The 18,078-nt window shown below is 38.0% G+C and overlaps 1 protein-coding gene across 6 annotated transcripts in view; it reads left to right on the forward strand.

Moving 5' to 3' along the window:
* Window positions 1-18,078, forward strand: part of GK5 (glycerol kinase 5) — a 75,748-nt gene that overhangs the window by 40,015 nt on the left and 17,655 nt on the right. For all 6 annotated transcript variants that reach the window (XM_081569570.1, XM_081569567.1, XM_081569571.1 and 3 more), the window contains 6 exons: window positions 5,265-5,340; window positions 5,879-5,940; window positions 6,023-6,096; window positions 6,288-6,348; window positions 8,660-8,786; window positions 10,155-10,259. In XM_081569570.1, coding sequence (XP_081425696.1) covers window positions 5,265-5,340; window positions 5,879-5,940; window positions 6,023-6,096; window positions 6,288-6,348; window positions 8,660-8,786; window positions 10,155-10,259 — 505 coding nt within the window. The remainder of the gene's footprint in view (window positions 1-5,264; window positions 5,341-5,878; window positions 5,941-6,022; window positions 6,097-6,287; window positions 6,349-8,659; window positions 8,787-10,154; window positions 10,260-18,078) is intronic.

Genomic DNA, 18,078 nt, shown 5'->3' on the forward strand with positions numbered 1-18,078 from the left:
TACAGTCTTAATATATTTAAAAGGGCTGAAATTATACAAAGTATTTCTATGACTACAAAGGAATGAAATTTGAAATAAGTAATAGAAAGTTGGGAAGTTCAAAACTATGTGGAAATTAAACAAAGCAATTTAAATAATCGGTTAAAAAAGAAATCCCAAGAGAAATTAGAAAATATTTTGAGATGAATGAAAACATAGTATACCAAAATGTGATGTAGCAAGAATAGTATTTACAGGGAAATATAGATTAAGACTATATTACATAGAGAGACTACGTTAAAACAAATATAATATTCTATCTTAAGACACTGGAAAAAAAAGGAGCAAACTAAACCCAAACAAGCAGAAGGAAAGTAATATAAAGACTAGAGTGAAAACTGTTGAAATAAAGAATAGAAAAACAGTTGAAAAAAATCAACAGAATCAAAAGTTGGTTGAAAAGATTAGCTAGACTGACAAAGAAAAAGAAAAAACAAAAAAGAAGATCCAGATAACTAAACTTATGAATGAAAAAGTTCATATTAATTCCAGCTTCACTGAAGTAAAAAGCATTAGACAGTACTATGAACAAGTGTATGCAAGCAAATTAGATAACTTAAATAAAAGGGGAAATTTCTTAGAAATGCACAAACTACCCAGACTGACTCAAGAAGATATATGCAAGCTGAATAAATCATTTGTCCATTAAGAAATTAGTACATTTTAATTTTAGAGGAGTTTTAGGTTTACAGAAACCTTGAGCAGAAAGGACAGAGTTTCCATATTCCCCCAATACAGTTTTCCTATTATTAACATTTTGCATTAATATGCTGCATTTGTTACAATTGATCAATCAATAGTGACACATTGTTATAAAGTATTATTAATGTGATATATCTACAATTACAGCATCATTCACAGTGGTTTCACTGTGCAGATTTTATATGAACGTATATTTTCACTTCATTTGGGTAAATACCTAGGTATGCAATTGCTGCATGATAAGGTAAGCTGCTGCTGCTGCTAAGTCTCTTTAGTCGTGTCCAACTCTGTGCAACCCCATAGAAGGCAGCCCACCAGGCTCTGCCGTCCCTGGGATTCTCCAGGCAAGAATACTGGAGTGGGTTGCCATTTCCTTCTCCAGTGCATGAAAGGGAAAAGTGAAAGTGAAGTCGCTCAGTCGTGTCTGACTCTTAGCGACCCCCTGGACTGTAGCCTACCAGGCTCCTCCATCCATGGGATTTTCCAGGCAAGAGTACTGGAGTGGGGTGCCATTGCCTTCTCCGATAAGGTAAGAGTATGTTTTAAATTTGTTAAGAAACTTCCAAATTGTCTTCTGAAGTGGTTCTACCATTTTGCATTCATCCTAATGATGAATGGGAGTTGCTTCATATCCTTGCTAACGTTTGATGTCAGTACTTTGGATTTTAGCTATTCTAATAGTTGTGAGGTTGTGAAGTGAAGAAGGAAATGGCAATCCACTCCACTATTCTTGCCTGGAGAATCGCATAACAGAGGAATCTGGTGGGCTACAGTCCATGGGCTTCCCTGGTGGCACAGATGGTAAAGCATCTGCCTGCAATGTGGGAGACCTGGGTTCAATCCTTGGGTTGGGAAGATCCCCTGGAGAAGAAAATGGCAACCTACTCCAGTACTCTTGCCTGGAGAATTCCATGGACGGAGGAGCCTGGTGGGCTACAGTACATGGGGTAGCAAAGAGGCAGACAGGACTGAGAGAATTCACTTTCACTTTCACAGTCCATGGGGTCGCAAAGAGTTGGACATGACTGAGTGACTAACACGCAATAGTTGGAAGTAGTATCTCATTGGTTTAATTTACAATTTCCTAATAACACATGATACAGAAATATGACTCCACTTTTATTTCTTATTCTTTATGTTAATGAGGACCTGCAGGATATATTGACTAGAAACAATGACTGCAAAGATCCTGTTCTCATCCTGACCTTGAAACAAAAGCTTTCAACATTTCACCATTTAGTATGAATCTATGATAGGTTTTCTTTAGATATTCTTTATCAAATTTAAGGAAATACTCTCCTTTTCCTGTTTGCTAAGATGTTTTGTTATGTGTGGATGTTGACTTTATCGAACACATTTTCTGCACTTATCTCAGTGTGACAACCTGCTTGGGCCTCATGCGTGCGTGCATGCTAAGTTGCTTCAGTCGTATCCGACTGTGTGCGAACTCATGGAGCCCACCAGGCTCCTCTGTCCATGTGATTCTCCAGGCAAGAATACTGAAGTGGGTTGCCATTCCCTTCTCCAGGGGATCTTCCCGACCCAGGGATCGAACTCATGTCTCTTATATCTCCTGCATTGGCAGGCGGGTCCTTTACCGCTAGTGCTACCTGGGAAGCTTGGGCCTTGTAGGATGTTTTAAATTCATTGCTTGTTATCTTGTTGATTTGGAAAACTTATCACTGTTATCTTCAAATGTAAATTTCTGCTCCATTCTCCTTCTGAAAATCTGCTTGCATGCATGTTAGATCTTTTGACTAAATCCTTTTTGACTCCCACTCTTTATTACATATTTTTCATTCTTTGGTCTCTATGGGCCTTATTTTGGGTATTTTCATCTAACCTGTCTTCCAACTCTTTTATCATCTCTTTGTTTCTAATACACTGTTATTAAAACCCAACCATTAAGTTCTTAGTTTTTTAGTTTTAGAATTTCTTTCCACCCCCATACCCAAATCAGCATGGCATTTTAAAAGTCCACGGCTAGTATCTGTAACTCCTATGGATTGTCTCTTTCTCCTTCCCACCCTCACCAGCCACCCCTGCCACAGTGTTCTCTTGTTTCCTCATATGCCTGATTACTTTGTTGTTGTTATTCAGTCACTAAGTCATGTCTGACTCCTTGTGATGCCATGGGCTGCAGTACACCAGGCTTCCCTGTCCTTCACCATCTCCCAGAGTTTGTTCAAACTCATGTCCATTGAGTAGGTGATGCCATCCAGCCATCTCAGCCTCTGTTGCCCCATTTCCTCCTGCCTTCAGTCTTTCCCAGCATCAGGGTCTTTTCCAGTGAATCAGCCCTTCGCATCAGGTGGCCAAAGTATTGGAGCTTTAGCTTCAGCATCAGTCCTTCTAATAAATATCAGGGTTGATTTCCTTTAGGATTGACTGGTTTGATTGCAGGGTGAAAATATACAGCCTTGACGTACTCCTTTCCCAATTTTAAAGCAGTCCGTTGTTTCACATCTGGTTCTAACTGTTGCTTCTTGACCTGCACACAGGTTTCTCAGGAAGCAGATAAGGTGGTCTGGTATTCTCATCTCTTTAAGAATTTTCCACATTTTGTTGTGATCCACATAGTCAAAGGCTTTAGCGTAGTCAATGAACCATAAGTAGATATTTTTCTGGAATTCTCTTGCTTTTTCTGTGATCCAGAGGATGTTGGCAATTTGATCTCTGGTTCCCCTGCCTTTTCTAAATCCAGCTTGATTGAAATGATTCAAAGCTGAGATAGAGTTCCTGTAAGAAACTTTTAGTTTACCCCTACTCCTAGAGTAGAGTCATTTGGAGTCTTAACCCAGTGTGAAAAGGATTGCTCTTGGTTCTCCTGCTTTAGGAAGCCCTGATACTACTCTGTCCCTCGCTAACCTCATGAGGACCTACTGCCTATCAGAGGGGCTGGCCCTGAAGTAGTTTTTAAATGAACAAGTGAGTTTACTACCTGGTGGGCATTGTTGCTACTCGCTGAAATACAGATTAACCTTTGGGGACTTGACTGTTGGTCCAGTGGTTAAGACTGCACTCCCAATGCCAGGGGCATGGATTCAGTCCCTGGTCAGGGAACCAGGATCGTGACACATGGCATGGCAAAAAAGAAAGATGCAGATGAACCTTCCTCTAATTTGAAACAAATTATAGAATCACAGTTTCTAAATTTAAAAAGTTTCAAATATCATTATTTTACTTTAAGTACTCCATATTTAGGGTTTCCATGGTGGCTCAGTGGTAAAGAATCCGCCTGCAGTGTAGGAGTCACAGGACATACAGGTTCAATCACTTGAGTCTGGAAGATCTCCTGGAACAGGGCACAGCAACCCACTCCATATTCTTGCCTGAAGAATCCCATGGACAGAAGAACCTGGGAGGCTACAGTCCAAGGGATTGCAAAGAGTTGGACACGACTGATGCGGCTTAGCACGCATGTACACACTCCGTATTTAAGTGGTATAACACCTGACTCCAAAATACTTGTTATAAGGAATCTACAGGTGACATCTTTCTTTAAAACTTATGCCATTCATCTTCTTTTATTGATCCCTTCTACTATTAAAATATAATTCATTCTTAAATATGTTCATTTACTGTTTTTTTACCTCATTTATTTAGCAAGTCTTTTTTTTTTTTTTTAAACATCTGTTATTTGAAAGGGATGTTCCTAAGTGTTGGAATTATAAATGTAATCTAGTTCCTGCTCTTAAGGAGCTTAGGGAATGAATGGTGTTGTGAGATAATGACTGTATGGAAGATGTCCTTGGATGCTGGGTTGGACACATCCAACCCGCTAGTCTTAAAGGACAGATAAGAGTTGGAGAGATGACCAAGTAGGATTGGGGGAATTGTTTTCCAGTAAGTTAAGGATATCTTTACAAGCGTGGCAGTTTCTCTTTTAGCTAGTTTAAGGAGGTTTTGATTCTTTTTTTGCTTTGGCAGATTTCTTCTGTGATGTGCCAAGTAAATAATATTTTAGGCTTTCAGAGGTCATGAGGATTCCCTCGCAACTAGTCCACCACTGTAGCATGAAAGTAGCCATAAATAATACATAAAGAAATGAGCGTGGCTGTGTTCTGTGTTCGGTAAAACTTTCTTTAAGGAAATGAAAAGTTGAATTTCATGTTTCATGTGACACAAAGTATTCTTTTTGTTCTTTTAACCATTATAAAATTACAAAAGCATTCTTAACTTGTGATACAGAAACAGGCAACTGGTTTGATTTGACCTGTGAGCTTTATTGTGCTATATCCCATTTTAGACTTTCTATATTTAGACGTATTTTTGTATATGTAAACTAAAAAATAGATAACACTTTTTCTTCATCACGAAAATAAGCTTGCTTGGTGTAAAAATAAAGCCTTTTGTACTCTGTAGTAATTGCTTAGAATTGTTAGGGGAAATTCTAGAAATTATTTCTCTATGTATTAATTTTAATAAAAAATGGGATGATACTGTGTTTAGTGATTGGCACTTGATCATGAACTTAATAATTTATCCTTTTTGAACTGATCATGTGCTGTTGTGTTTTCAAGGTGCGAAAGGCAATGGAAGAAGAAAATTGCTGCTTTGGGACTGTTGATACCTGGCTGTTACATAAGCTCACAAAAGGTAAAAGTGACTTGATAGATCTGCTCAAATAACTGGAATTTGACCGATAGAAATCATTCATCTTAAAGAAGTGAAAGTTTTAAACTTTTTCCCCCATATCCCAGATATCCTGTTTTTTTCTGGGACCCTAATAACTTCCTGTTATAGTAAAGCTAGATTAATTTCAGATATTTTCTAAGACAAGAGTGATTTTTAAATTATGATGACACCTCAAACATAAGACTGAGAACAGTCTTATGTTTGAGGGTGGTAAGACTTGAGTTCAATACTGAATCTGCTTCTTTGCAACTATACCTAGAATATATATAGCTCTAGGTAATCACATTGCTTCTCTGAGCCCCTTTCCTCATCTTTAAACTGGGAATCATGATCTGACAATGTGCCTAAAAGCTTTAAACAGGAAATTGCTTTGGAGACTTTGCACTGGAAATGCGCATTTTGAATGAATTTGAGAGCAGGCAAGGTTGAAACTGCTAAGGATATGGGTGTAGATTGACACTACCTGATAATAAATAGATGATTTCCAATGTAAATTTAGGTTCTGAATTTGCCACGGATTTTTCAAATGCTAGCACAACTGGACTTTTTGACCCATATGAGGTAAAGTTTTTTCCCCTTCTTTTTGAATCACCAATTTTTGTGTTATTTAGCTAGGATTCTGATAACATATTTTTATGCCCAGATGTGTTGGAGCAAGATCGTTACCTCCCTGCTTTCAATCCCGCTCTCTCTCCTGCCTCCTGTGAAGGATACGAGGTAATAATGAAAATCAGATATAGAAACCAGCAAAATTGTCCCTGAATTCACCTTGCCTTTGAAAAGCATTTTATCACTATTACACCTCCAAGGTGCTTGTATGTTCATTATGTAACTTTTGGGGCTATGCTAAATTTTAGAATTAATATTTCTAGAGCTGTAACTTACTTTTTAATCAATTTTATTTGAAGCCACAATTTTGGATCAGTGGATGAAGAGATATTTGGTGTGCCTATACCAATAGTGGCCTTGGTAAGTAGAAAACTTGAGGGTTTTTCCTTGTATAGTATAAACTAAATGAATATCTGTGAATAGTTGGGTTTAGTTTAAGAAACACAAACATCCTTGTAGAATAGAGTGTCTTTTTTCTTTTTAAGTTAAAGGGTCCTGAATATAATCAGAAGGATTCTCTGTTTTCTGGAAAGGGGACCAATGCGCTAGTGTTCTATCATGGAAATTCTTTATAACTTTTTCTGACTTCTCTATATGTTGTTTTTCAGAAAAGTACTATGTTAAATTTTTAGAAAAGGTTGTATTCTGAGTAATATGTGGTTTATATTTGATATTCTGAGACAGGAAGCAGTGATAGGGCCAATGCTTAATTTATATTCAATATAATGAGAAACTGTGAGAGGACAATTAAAATAAAGAAGGCAAATATTTGCATTTTATTTTTTATTATTTTTTAAAGTGTATTTACATTTTATAAAATCCTTCATCTACTGAGACAGTAAAGAATCTGTGGATGAGTGAAAAATTAGCTGTTTCTGGCTTCTGGGGTTTCTTTGTTTCTTTTTAGTAATTAATTAATTAATTTGGCTGTGCCAGGTCTTAGTTGATACATGTGGGATCTTTAGTTGTGGCATGTGAACTCTTGGTTGCAACATGTGGGATCTAGTTTCCTGACTAGGGATGAAACCCAGGCTCCCTGCATTGTGAGCACAGTCTTAGCCACTGGACCACCAGGAAAGTCCCTGAGGTTTCTTTCTTGACTGTAGAAACTCAGGCCTTGCTTTTAATTTCCTGTAACAGCTTAAGAAGGAGGTGTAGAACATCTGACCCTAGATAGACAATCACTCCAGTAGGTGGAGGAGTCAAGTAAGGGGAGGGGGATTTAATTCTCAAATTACAAATTCCTGGAGAAGATCAGTCTTATTCAACTTGGAGTAGGCTCAGGTTTAGATTAAGGTATGGCTAGAAAACTTATTGATTAGTGAGAAAGCATTCTTCAGGTGAGTTTTGGTTCCTAAAATATTGCTGTGTATATATATTAAATATATCTACATGTAGTTACATTAGCAAAATGTTATAGGGAGTTCCCTGGTGGTGTGGTAGTTAGGATTTGACACTTTCACTGTCGTGGCTGGAGTTCAGTTCCTGATCGGGGGACTGAGATCCCACAAGCCATGTGTTGTGGCCAAAAAAAAAGTTATAATTTTTCTTTTTAACAAAAATGTATGGTTGGGAAATATATGGTTTTAACCTACATCTACTTATTCACCTATGATACTTCTTAAAAGGGAAATTTGTGTGGTCTGTTATTTTGACTAATGAATGAAGGTGCTTGCAAGTTGCAAATGACCAACCTTAGCTGTTTTTTTCTGCACAAATTTTATTCTGACTTTTGTTATTAAGATTATTCTTATGATTCTTCAAAGTGGTCAAGTAGATTGCCCACTAAAAATTCCCAAGACATGTTAGTTTTCCACATAATGTTATAGTCCTAGAGAGACTCCTGTTATATAGTTGTTGCTATGTTCTCACCAGGGAGTTTGTTTAAAGGAAAAAGAAAAAAGGAAAGAAAATATTGAACCATGAGACTATAGTGAGTAAGACAGTGGGATACAGTGAAATGGAACACTGCTAAAGGCATAAAGATCTTTTTTTTTAAATAAATTTATTTATTTTAGTTGGAGGCTAATTACTTTACAATATTGTAGTAGTTTTTGCCATACATTGACATGAATCAGCCATGGGTTTACATGCGTTCCCCCTCTTGGACCCCCCTCCCACCTCCCTCCCCATCCCATCCCTCTGGGTCATCCCATTGCCCCAGCCCTGAGCATTTGTCTCATGCATCGAACATGGAATGGTGTTCTGTTTCACATATGATAATATACATGTTTCAATGCTATTCTCCCAGAACGTCCCACCCTCACCTTCTCCCTCAGAGTCCATAAGACTGTTCTATGCATTTGTGTCTCTCATTCTGTCTCGCATATAGGGTTATCATTGCTATTTTTCAAACTCTATATATATGCATTAGCATACTGTATTGGTGTTTTTCTTTCTGGCTTACTTCACTCCGTATAATGGGCTCCAGTTTCATCCATCTCAATAGAACTGATTCAAATGTATTTTTTTTAATGGCTGAGTAATATTCCATTGTGTATATGTACCACAGCTTCCTTATCCATTCGTCTGCTGATGGACATCTAGGTTGCTTCCATGTCCTGGCTATTGTAAACAGTGCTGCGATGAACATTGGGGTACACGCGTCTCTTTCAATTCTGGTTTCCTCAGTGTGTAAGGCATAAAGATCTTAATTGTTTGTTTTTGGCAGGTCGCTGACCAGCAATCAGCCATGTTTGGAGAATGCTGCTTTCAGACAGGAGATGTGAAGTTAACCATGGGAACTGGGACGTTTTTGGATATTAATACTGGAAATAACCCTCAACAGAGTGTTGGAGGTAAGGAGTTAGAATTTATCCTATTTGTTAATGAAATATCACTGTTTTTCACTCACTTAACTTTTGTGACTCTACTTTCCTATTTTATATTAAGGATATTTTCTAATATTTTTCATTATTCTTCTTAGAGATAGTCAATACCCGTTTGCTTTTTTTCTTTTAATTAAAAGCACTAAAAAATAACCAGGATTTTATGGAAAAATTCAGAAAGATTAGGATATTTTGGTCAGCTTTCCAAAGATTTACCTTTAACACTTGTTATATTTATTTAAATCATCTTTCTAAGTCTCTAAAATTTCTTTCATGTGTTGGGATTTATTCTTTTCATGAATATTTTTGGGGTTGGTACTTCTCAACTAGTGATGCATGTGTATTCAAGGTTTCATTCTAATTTATTTTTTGGCTCACTGTGTGGCATGCGGGATCTTATTACTAGTTCCCTGACCAGAGATGGAACCCCTGACCCCTGTGATGAAAGCATGGAGTCTTAACCACTGGACCACCAGGGAGTGTGTTAGTCACTCAGTCATGTCCGACTCTTTTGACCCTATGGACTGTAGCCCTGTAGCTAGGCTCTTCTGTCCATGGAATTCTTTAGGCAAGAATACTAGAGTGGGAAGTCCTGTATATTTAGGATTTTAATAACAACTCCTAAGAATTTGTTCTCCTTAATCAAAGAAATCCTGGAATGCAGAATCCAAGAAATTTAGATTGTGTAACTACACTCGGGATCACTTGGGGCTTTTAGTCTGAGCCCTGGTCCTCTGACATGGTTACTTAGAGGTGGATTTTAAAATCTTGTTCCTGTCTTTCATCCTCCCTACTGTTCTTCATTTTCCCTTAGTTTGGAAAATGAGAGCTAGAAAAATGATCTTTATAAAAATTAAGTGAAAAAAAAAAGGAAAATGATTGTTGTTTCTATTTAGAAACCTTATTTAGAAACTGCAGATAAATGCAATAACATGGTTAGTTCTCTAACAAACAAATCTTGTAATTACCATTACTTTCTCAATTAAAATATTGTTTCTGTGTTTCTAGAGACATAGATATGCTTGCAGCTAATAAAAGCTAATATTTATTGTTCATATTCTGTGCCAGGCACTAATTGTTTTTCTATATTAACTCAGTTTATTCTCACAGGAGCTCTCTGAGGTAGGCCGTTTTATAGTCAAGGAAACTGAAGCTAAGAAGTTAGAAACTTGTAAAACCACACCTAGAAAATGAGACAGGGCTGGGATTTGAACTCAGGCAGTCTGACTCCATAGGCATGTTGCTAGTTTTTGAGATAATCAGATTGCTTCACTGCAGACACCTCTGTAATGAATTCACTCTTTATTATGTGACTTATATTGTTTATTTGTTTTTAAGGCTTTTATCCATTAATCGGGTGGAAGATCGGGCAAGAAGTGGTGTGCTTAGCTGAAGGCAATGCGGGAGATACAGGCACTGCCATCGCGTGGGCTCAACAGTTAGGTAAGTTGTCTTCTAAATGGCTTTCATAGATAGGCCAGCCCTAACTCAAGACAACCACATGATCTAATCAGCAGGGAATGAATGGATTGTTTGAATGAAACTCAAAATAAAATAACACATGCTAGAAGAAAATATGGGCCTCCCTGATGGCTTAAATGGTAAAGAATCTGCCTGCAATGCAGGAGATCGGGTTTGATCCCTGGGTTGGGAAGATCCCCTGGAGAAGGAAAAGGCAACGTGCTCTAATATTCTTGCCTGGATAGTGGCATGGATAGAGCCACTATTTTGTGATGCATTCATTATCTGTCATCTTTGTTCTTCACTGTCTAGTTGGTCTGTGACTGTGTCTAATCAAAATTCTGAGCCTGCAAAGTTGGACTTCAGTGATCTCTAGAAACCTCCTCTCCCTTCCAGTTGTGACCTGTCCTGGCTTTCCCTGGAGATCCCTCCTTTTATTCTCCTTCTATCCACTTAAAATATGCTCTTGTTTTTCCCTGGCTGCTCAGAAGTCTTTGATTTCTTTGTTTAGAATAGTTTAAATTGCCTTTATAATATTCTCAGTGTCATGAATAGTGTCATGTATGAGAGAAAACCTACTATGGAGGAGCTATGCAGTGTCATGGATAAGAGTATGGCCCTGGTTCCAACAGCCTCTTTTTTTTTTTTTTTTATTTTATATTGGAGTATACTGGTGACTCAGTGGTAAAGAATCCCCCTGCCAATGCAGGAGATGTAGGTTCGATCCCTGGGTTGGAAAAATCCCCTGGAGAAGGAAATGGCAACCTATTCCAGTATTCTTGCCTGGATAATTCCATGGACAGAGGAGCCTGGTGGGATTGAAGTATAGTTGATTTACATTGTTGTGCCAATCTCTGGGCTAGTCACAGCAAAGTGACTTCATTTTACACATATGTACATTCTTTTTTTTAATATTCTTTTCCATTATGGTTTATCTCAGGAGATTGGATATAGTTCCCTGTGCTGTACAGTAGGACCTTGTTGTTTATCCATTCTAAATGTAATAGTTTACATCTATCAACTCCAGATTCTCAGCCCTCTTTCTCTTTTCCCCTGTTCCCTCTTGGCAACCACAAGTCTGATCTTTATGTCCGTACCACAATCTAAATTTAGAACTTTTTTGTTCTCCCTAAAAGAAACCCCCATACCCATTGGTGGTGATTCCGCTTTTCACACCCCCGCCCCCCAGCCCAAAGCTAATGTTAATCTACTTTCTGTCTCAATAGATTTGTGTATTCTGGAAATTTCATATGGATGGAATCAAACAATATGTGGTCTGTTATAACTGGCTTCTTTCACTCACCCATATTTTAGCATGTATCATTACTTCATTTCTTTTTATTGCTGAATAATTTCCCATTATATGCATGTGCCATAGTTTATCCACTCATCAGTTGATGGGCATCTGGGTTGTTTCTACTTTTTGGCTATTGTGAACAATGGACAGCCTGTATATTATATAACTATATGTAATACATGCAATAGGTAATGTTATATACCTAAGTATTAACAATAGCTATCTCTGCTGATTAAATTTTGAGAGGGTCTGGCTTTTTACTTTGCTGATTTGAGCTAAGCTGATTTTGTTTAAAGACAAAAATAGTTCTGTTGGCAGAAAACATACAGTCTGGAGGAAAACACCAATCTCTGCTTCTTCCTTTCTTTCTTTCTCTTTCTCTCTAAACCTGAACCTGCATTATAAGCTTAAGATATTTGCTACCAAAAAAACAAATGTTTACTTGAAAAGTTTTTATCACTTAAAATCTCTTCTTTAAATGTACTACTTTCAATTTTTGGACATGTGTTTTTAAGTCAACTCAGAATTATCAGAAATAGAAAATGTGGGAAATTCTCTGGAAGTCCAGTAGTTAAGCTTTTGCAACCTGCATTGCCAAGGGTGAGGGTTCAATTCCTGGTTAGGGAACTAAGATCCCACAAGCTGCACAGTGCGACCAAAAAAACAAGCAAAAAACAAATAGAAAATATAGGTTACATATCAATCTTTTTTGGTTGTTCCTTTTATTAATTTTGCTCCTTCCTAAAAGATGCAAAGGAAAAGCAGAATAACTTCACATTCCTCATTTAAAAAAAATCATTCCCTAGTTCCTTATAATAACATGTGCCGTTGTCAGTGGAAATCATTTCTACTGCTTTGCTGGCTTGAGGCTCAGTCACTGTGACTCTCAAATGATAAAGACTATTTTCTGGGAGATGGAGCTAAATGATCCTGACCTAGAAAAGTGATGTGTTTCCAGTGGAGGCATAAGGAGCCCCCCAAAGGCGAGTCCCATCTCTGGCAAGAAAGAAGAAACCATTGGTCTGGTTGAAGAGAGAGAGAATTCAGAGTTGAATTATTTACTTTAAAATTTTTATTATTGACAGAGCTACACAGTGGTATTTATTAAATTACTGGTGTATACCTGTCTGAAATTCATGCAAAAAGTTGACCTTTATTTTAATATATCTCTTTCTATTCTGAGAATTCACTGTAATATTGAAAAAATAACTAAATTATATTCAGGCGAAACTCAGGGTATCAGAGCCTAAGTAACCTCGTCCTTTCCTTGGAGATGTGTATTCCAAGCCTTTATGTCTCTGTATGATGTTCTGGGTTTGTTCCACTCTGAATGGTGGCTTCCTTCTACCCCTTTTCTGGGTTGAACACTTCAGGCTTAGGTGTAAAAGCTCTTCTAAGCCAGTTCCATCTTCATTTTTTAGATTTATTTTCTTAATCTTTTTACACAGGCCAGTTCTCTCTCACTTTTCCCCCTTACTCCCTATGTTAACTGCCCCACTTGAGTCCCTGTGGGGTCATCCCTTTTTCCTTTTCATCTGGTCCATCTCTGCTCCCCTTCACTCTTTGTTCTATTTTTGTATCTCAATCTTAGAAATATGTTTATGTCTTCCAGCTTTTATTCACTTAACAAGTAATTGAGTGCTAAGTACAAGCCCGAAACTCCATGCTAGGAGACACCTAGGAGTAAGACAGACACTTCCTGCCTTCATGAAGGTCATAGTCTAGCAGGAAAGATGTATATTAAATGAATAATTGGGGAAAAAAAAAACAACCAAAATAATAGTGTTAAATACCAGGAAGGAGAAGTATAAATAGAATCAATGATCCTTTTCTAAAGGGGGGGCTTTGTCTGGTATGGGGACTCAGAAGGCTGCTTTAAAGAAGTGCTATTTCAGCTGAGCCCTGAAGGAGGAACAAGAGTGATTGGACAGATGAGGGAGGCAGCTGGTCAAGGGGCAGCCCGAGCAGAGAGGACCAGTGAAGAAGGCCCTGAGGAGAGAGGAGCATGGGCCGTTTAGGGAACTGAAAGAATGCACTATTTCTTTTCTACAACTGAAACAGTTCCCATCTCTGTTGTCCTCCAGTGATGTGGGTCAGGAGACATCTTTTCCCTAGCAGTATCATTTTTAATTTCTACATGTCACATCTGCCTGTTCCAGGCAATCCCCATCAGACTCTGAGCATACAATGAAAATTACCCAGGACTCTTGTTTACTAGAAATAAAGGAAACTGATTTCTTCTCTCTGGGTGTCTTCCCTAAGAGAGATAACAGCCTCTCTCATTAGAGAAGATGAGATAAACATTCTTTCCTCTAGGAACTAATTAGGTGGTGGTGAATGGCTGTATGCTATTACTAGTGACTAGTGTCTTTGTTCATGGTCTTGCATCCCTCTTGCTTCCTGCTGGGATGACAAACAGTAAGATAAATATGGCTGCAGCTGGAGTGTAGCCTGCCCAGCCATAAATGGAGCCTTGAGCTGTCAAGGAGACTCTGCAGACACAGGGTCTGTAGAGGACACCAACAGAGTTTTACTGGTGAACATGCTAGAGGCTGTTGAGGATGCTATAGATGTTCACTATGGATTGAGCTGGCTGAGCCAAGAGCAGATCCCCTCAGCTGTGGAGAAGCAAGAGCTGGGCCTGATCACCCTAGGAGAGCCTGATAGAGATGGACACCGGTACTGATTTGTCTGATTACTTCTCCTCCAGGCTGAAGGGAGAGGCCTAATTTTTCTCATAGTTTGAGAAACCCCAGAGCCAAGGGTGTTCATTCCCTTACCTTTCACTGCCTGCCAGCCCCAATAAGCCTGACCTAAAAGAGAGCACAAAATATTTAAGGATACACAGCTGCTTGAAGGAGGGTGACCAAGTTCTTTTTTTCTTCCTTCCCATGAATGCTTTTAATTCTGTGATATGTCATTTCTGGGGCAAATTGTTGATCAAGTATAGACAACAAAGTGTACATGTTTTCTGTTTTTCGTTCTTCTTTCTGTTTCATTTATATTTTTGTTTCAACTCTGTGTAAATCCCTTTTTTCACACACACACACACACACATACACACGCACACACAACAACAACAACCACCAAATCCTTTTCTCTGTGCCATACTTGGAAAAGCAAAAGTGGAACATCGCAGCTTGTTATGTGATACAGTTAGAATGGTAAAATGAACAGTAAAAACAGGATTTAAATGGTACTTAGCCACTTGGAAATTTGAAATATCTTTTCTAAGGTAGCATAGGGCCAAGGAAGGCATTGGAAACACAATTTAATAGTAGAAAATAAAGAAAATGACTGTAATTCTATAAAAAAGAAAATCAAAAAAATGATATTTGGAGGAAAATGATGAATGCTTATTAATAAGCAAATAAAGAGAAGCATTTTAAATTTCTAAGCCAAAAATGACAAGGGTATACAAATCATGAAATTGAGAGAGAATAATAAAAAGTAAATTGGTAAACTGATCTCTTTTATTTTTTTTTTTTCTTTTAAACATCTCTAAGTTACCCAGGGTATAAATACATATATGGAGAGATAGAGAGGAAAAGAAGAGAAAATGAGAACTGTTTCAACTTTTTGTTTTGAAATAATTTCAAAATTGTAAAAATAGTACAAAAATTCTTGTATACCGTTTATCCCAGATTTGCCATGTTTCAACATCTTGCCATGACTGCTGTATCTGTTATCCACCTATCCATCTTTCCATCCAGCATGCTCTTGTTGTTGTTGTTTAGTTGCTCAGTCATGTCTGTCTCTTTGTGACCCCATGGACTGTAGCCCGCCGTGTTCCTTTGTCCTTGAAATTCTCCAGGCAAGAATAATGGAGTGGGTTGCCATTTCCTTCTCCAGGGATCCTGACCTCCAGGGATCCTTCCTTTTCCTGACCCAGGGATCAAATCCTTATACCAGGTATTGGCAGGCGCGTTCTTTACCCCTGAGCCACTAGCGAAACCCCAATTACTCTATAGAATAGATAAATGTCTATGTAATTTTCTCAGCTCTTTGGTAATAGATTGCATGTGTCTTACTCCTTTTTCTGTAGTATTTCACTGTGTTATTTCCTAAGAACAAGAATACCCTCTAATGTAGGTCAAGAGGGGTTATTAACTTCAGAAAATTTAACATTGGGTCCAGTACTTTCATCAGATTTACAATCTACATTCCAATCTTGTCATATGTCCCAATCCTGTAGTTCATGGGAATTTTTTCCACTACAGAATCCAGTCCAGGATTGCTTATGCATGTGTGTGTGTTAGTCACTCAGTCATGTCTGATTCTTTGCGACCCCATGGACTATAGCCCTCCAGGCTCCTTTGTCCATGGGATTTTCCAGGCAAGAATACTGGAATGGGTAGCCATTCCATTCTCCAGGGGATCTTCCTAACTCAGGGATTGAACACGCGTCTCCTGCATTGCAGGCAGATTCTTTAGGGTCTGAGCCACCAGGGAAGCCCAGGATTGCTTTTAATTTCCTTTAATCTAGAACAGTTTCCTCAGCTTTACTTTGTTTTTCATGGCACTGATATTTTTGAAGAATGTCAGTTATTTTCTAGAATGTCCCTCAGTTTGGGTTTTTCACGTCTTTGCGACCCCATGGACTGTAGCCTGCCAGGCTCGTTTGTCCATGGGGACTCTCCAGATAAGAATACTGGAGTGGGTTGCCATGCCTTCCTCCAGAGGATCTTCCTAACCCTGAAATCAAACCCATGTCTCTTATGTCTCCTATGTTGGCAGGCAGGTTCTTTACCCCTAAAACCACCTGGAAGGCCCTTTCATGTCTAGATCTAGGTAATGCATTTGGGCTGAACTATAAATAAGTGATAATGTGTCTTTCTCAGAATACATACCTGGAGATACAGAATGTCCCTTATTCCTGTTTTGGTTCTGTTAATTTTGTTCACATGCGTAAGATATTTTCTAATTTCTCTGTTGTATAATTACTATTGTTTTTGTCGTTAGTAATATGTAGGTAGATAATTTGTGATTAGGTGATATCCCATTTTTCACCAAACTTCCCCCATCCCCTAAATTCAGGTTTCATTGATGTTTCATACCTGGATCAGTCTTCACTATGATGGCTCAAAAAATGGTATTTTCTAATTCCATTTTTCCACTCTGTTTATTAGTTAACATTCTGTTATATTAGGAAGACCCCTCCATTCCCTCTGTTATTATTGATATAAACTAATGGTTTCTTATTTTATTCAGCAGGGTATAACTCTTCTAGTTCTTACTTATTTGTTTTAATTCTCAATAGTCTCAGATTTGGTCGGTGAAAATCTCCTCAGACTGGCCTCCATATCTTAGAAATGTCTATCTGTATTCTTTTTTTTAGCATTTTCTTAATTTCTGGCACAACATGATAAGTTCATCTTGTGTTTTTCATATCTGCCATCAAGTTTTCCAGTGAGCCCTGCCTCCTTTTAGGGGGAAATGGTATTTAAAACCAATGACTGAGGGAATTCTCTAGTGGTCCAGTGGTTAGGACACACTTTTACTGGGAGGACCTGGGTCCAATCCATGGTTGGGGAACTAAGATCCCACGTGCCATGGGGTGCAGCCACCCAAAATAAACAAATAAGTAAAGTATACAATTTCATAAATTAAAAAAAAATTTCAAATTATGTAAGAACAATGACTAGAACTAGAAATGTAGAAATGTGTGTGTGTACAAGAGAAGGGTCCCTGTGTTATATTTTTATCTCCCTTTTTCCACACTGAGAACCCTAGCTCCCAACACAATTAATATTATATACTCATTTGCTCAATCTTTAAATATACACCAAAGAATTTGAATTACTAGACCCATACCACTGCAACAAACAGCATTCAAGATTGTTTGCAGAGTTGTTTTTTTTTCTTTATAGTGAGCGTATATGGTCAAACCATGCTATTCAAATTTACTTGGATTAATTCTTTTTATTCTCCCTTCACTGAGTTTATTAATTTGAAAAGAATTGTGTTTATTTGTTTTTGTTATCATTCATTTTTGGTTTTCCCTGCTGCATTCTTTTTGAGCACCTTTTTTTTTAATGTAGAATTTTAATGTGATTTCTAAATCAAATTCATAAAAGGAGCAATTGACTCCCTCTCCTATCCCTTCATCCTGTCTTCCGACCCCTTGTAGAGAGTCACTTCATTGGTTTTTGGTTTATCTCTCCTATTTGTTTTTGCAAAAGCGTGAAAATACAATGTTTTTTCTCTCTCATTCAGGTAGAATGAAAAATCATTCAAAAAACAAGAACAAGGGGATTGTTTCCCCAGTCTCTGTTGTGTAGGAGACCCCTGACTCCTCCTCCTCCTCAAATCAGAAAGAGAGGGCTTCCTCAGAAGCTCTTCATGATTACTCCCAGTGTGCAGACCCAAGTTTCAGGTTTCACGCTGTCCCTGGTTCTAGGACAGGAGATATCAGAGAAAATAAAAAACAGGAAACTCACTGCCAGTTTGGTGGTAGTCACAGTTCCCTGATTGGAATGCCTGCTTATTCCTTTGCATCCTCAG

This window comes from Giraffa tippelskirchi, chromosome 2, assembly GCF_054371585.1.
Source record: "Giraffa tippelskirchi isolate mGirTip1 chromosome 2, T2T-mGirTip1v1.2.pri, whole genome shotgun sequence".
In the NCBI taxonomy this organism is placed as follows: Eukaryota; Metazoa; Chordata; class Mammalia; order Artiodactyla; family Giraffidae; genus Giraffa; species Giraffa tippelskirchi.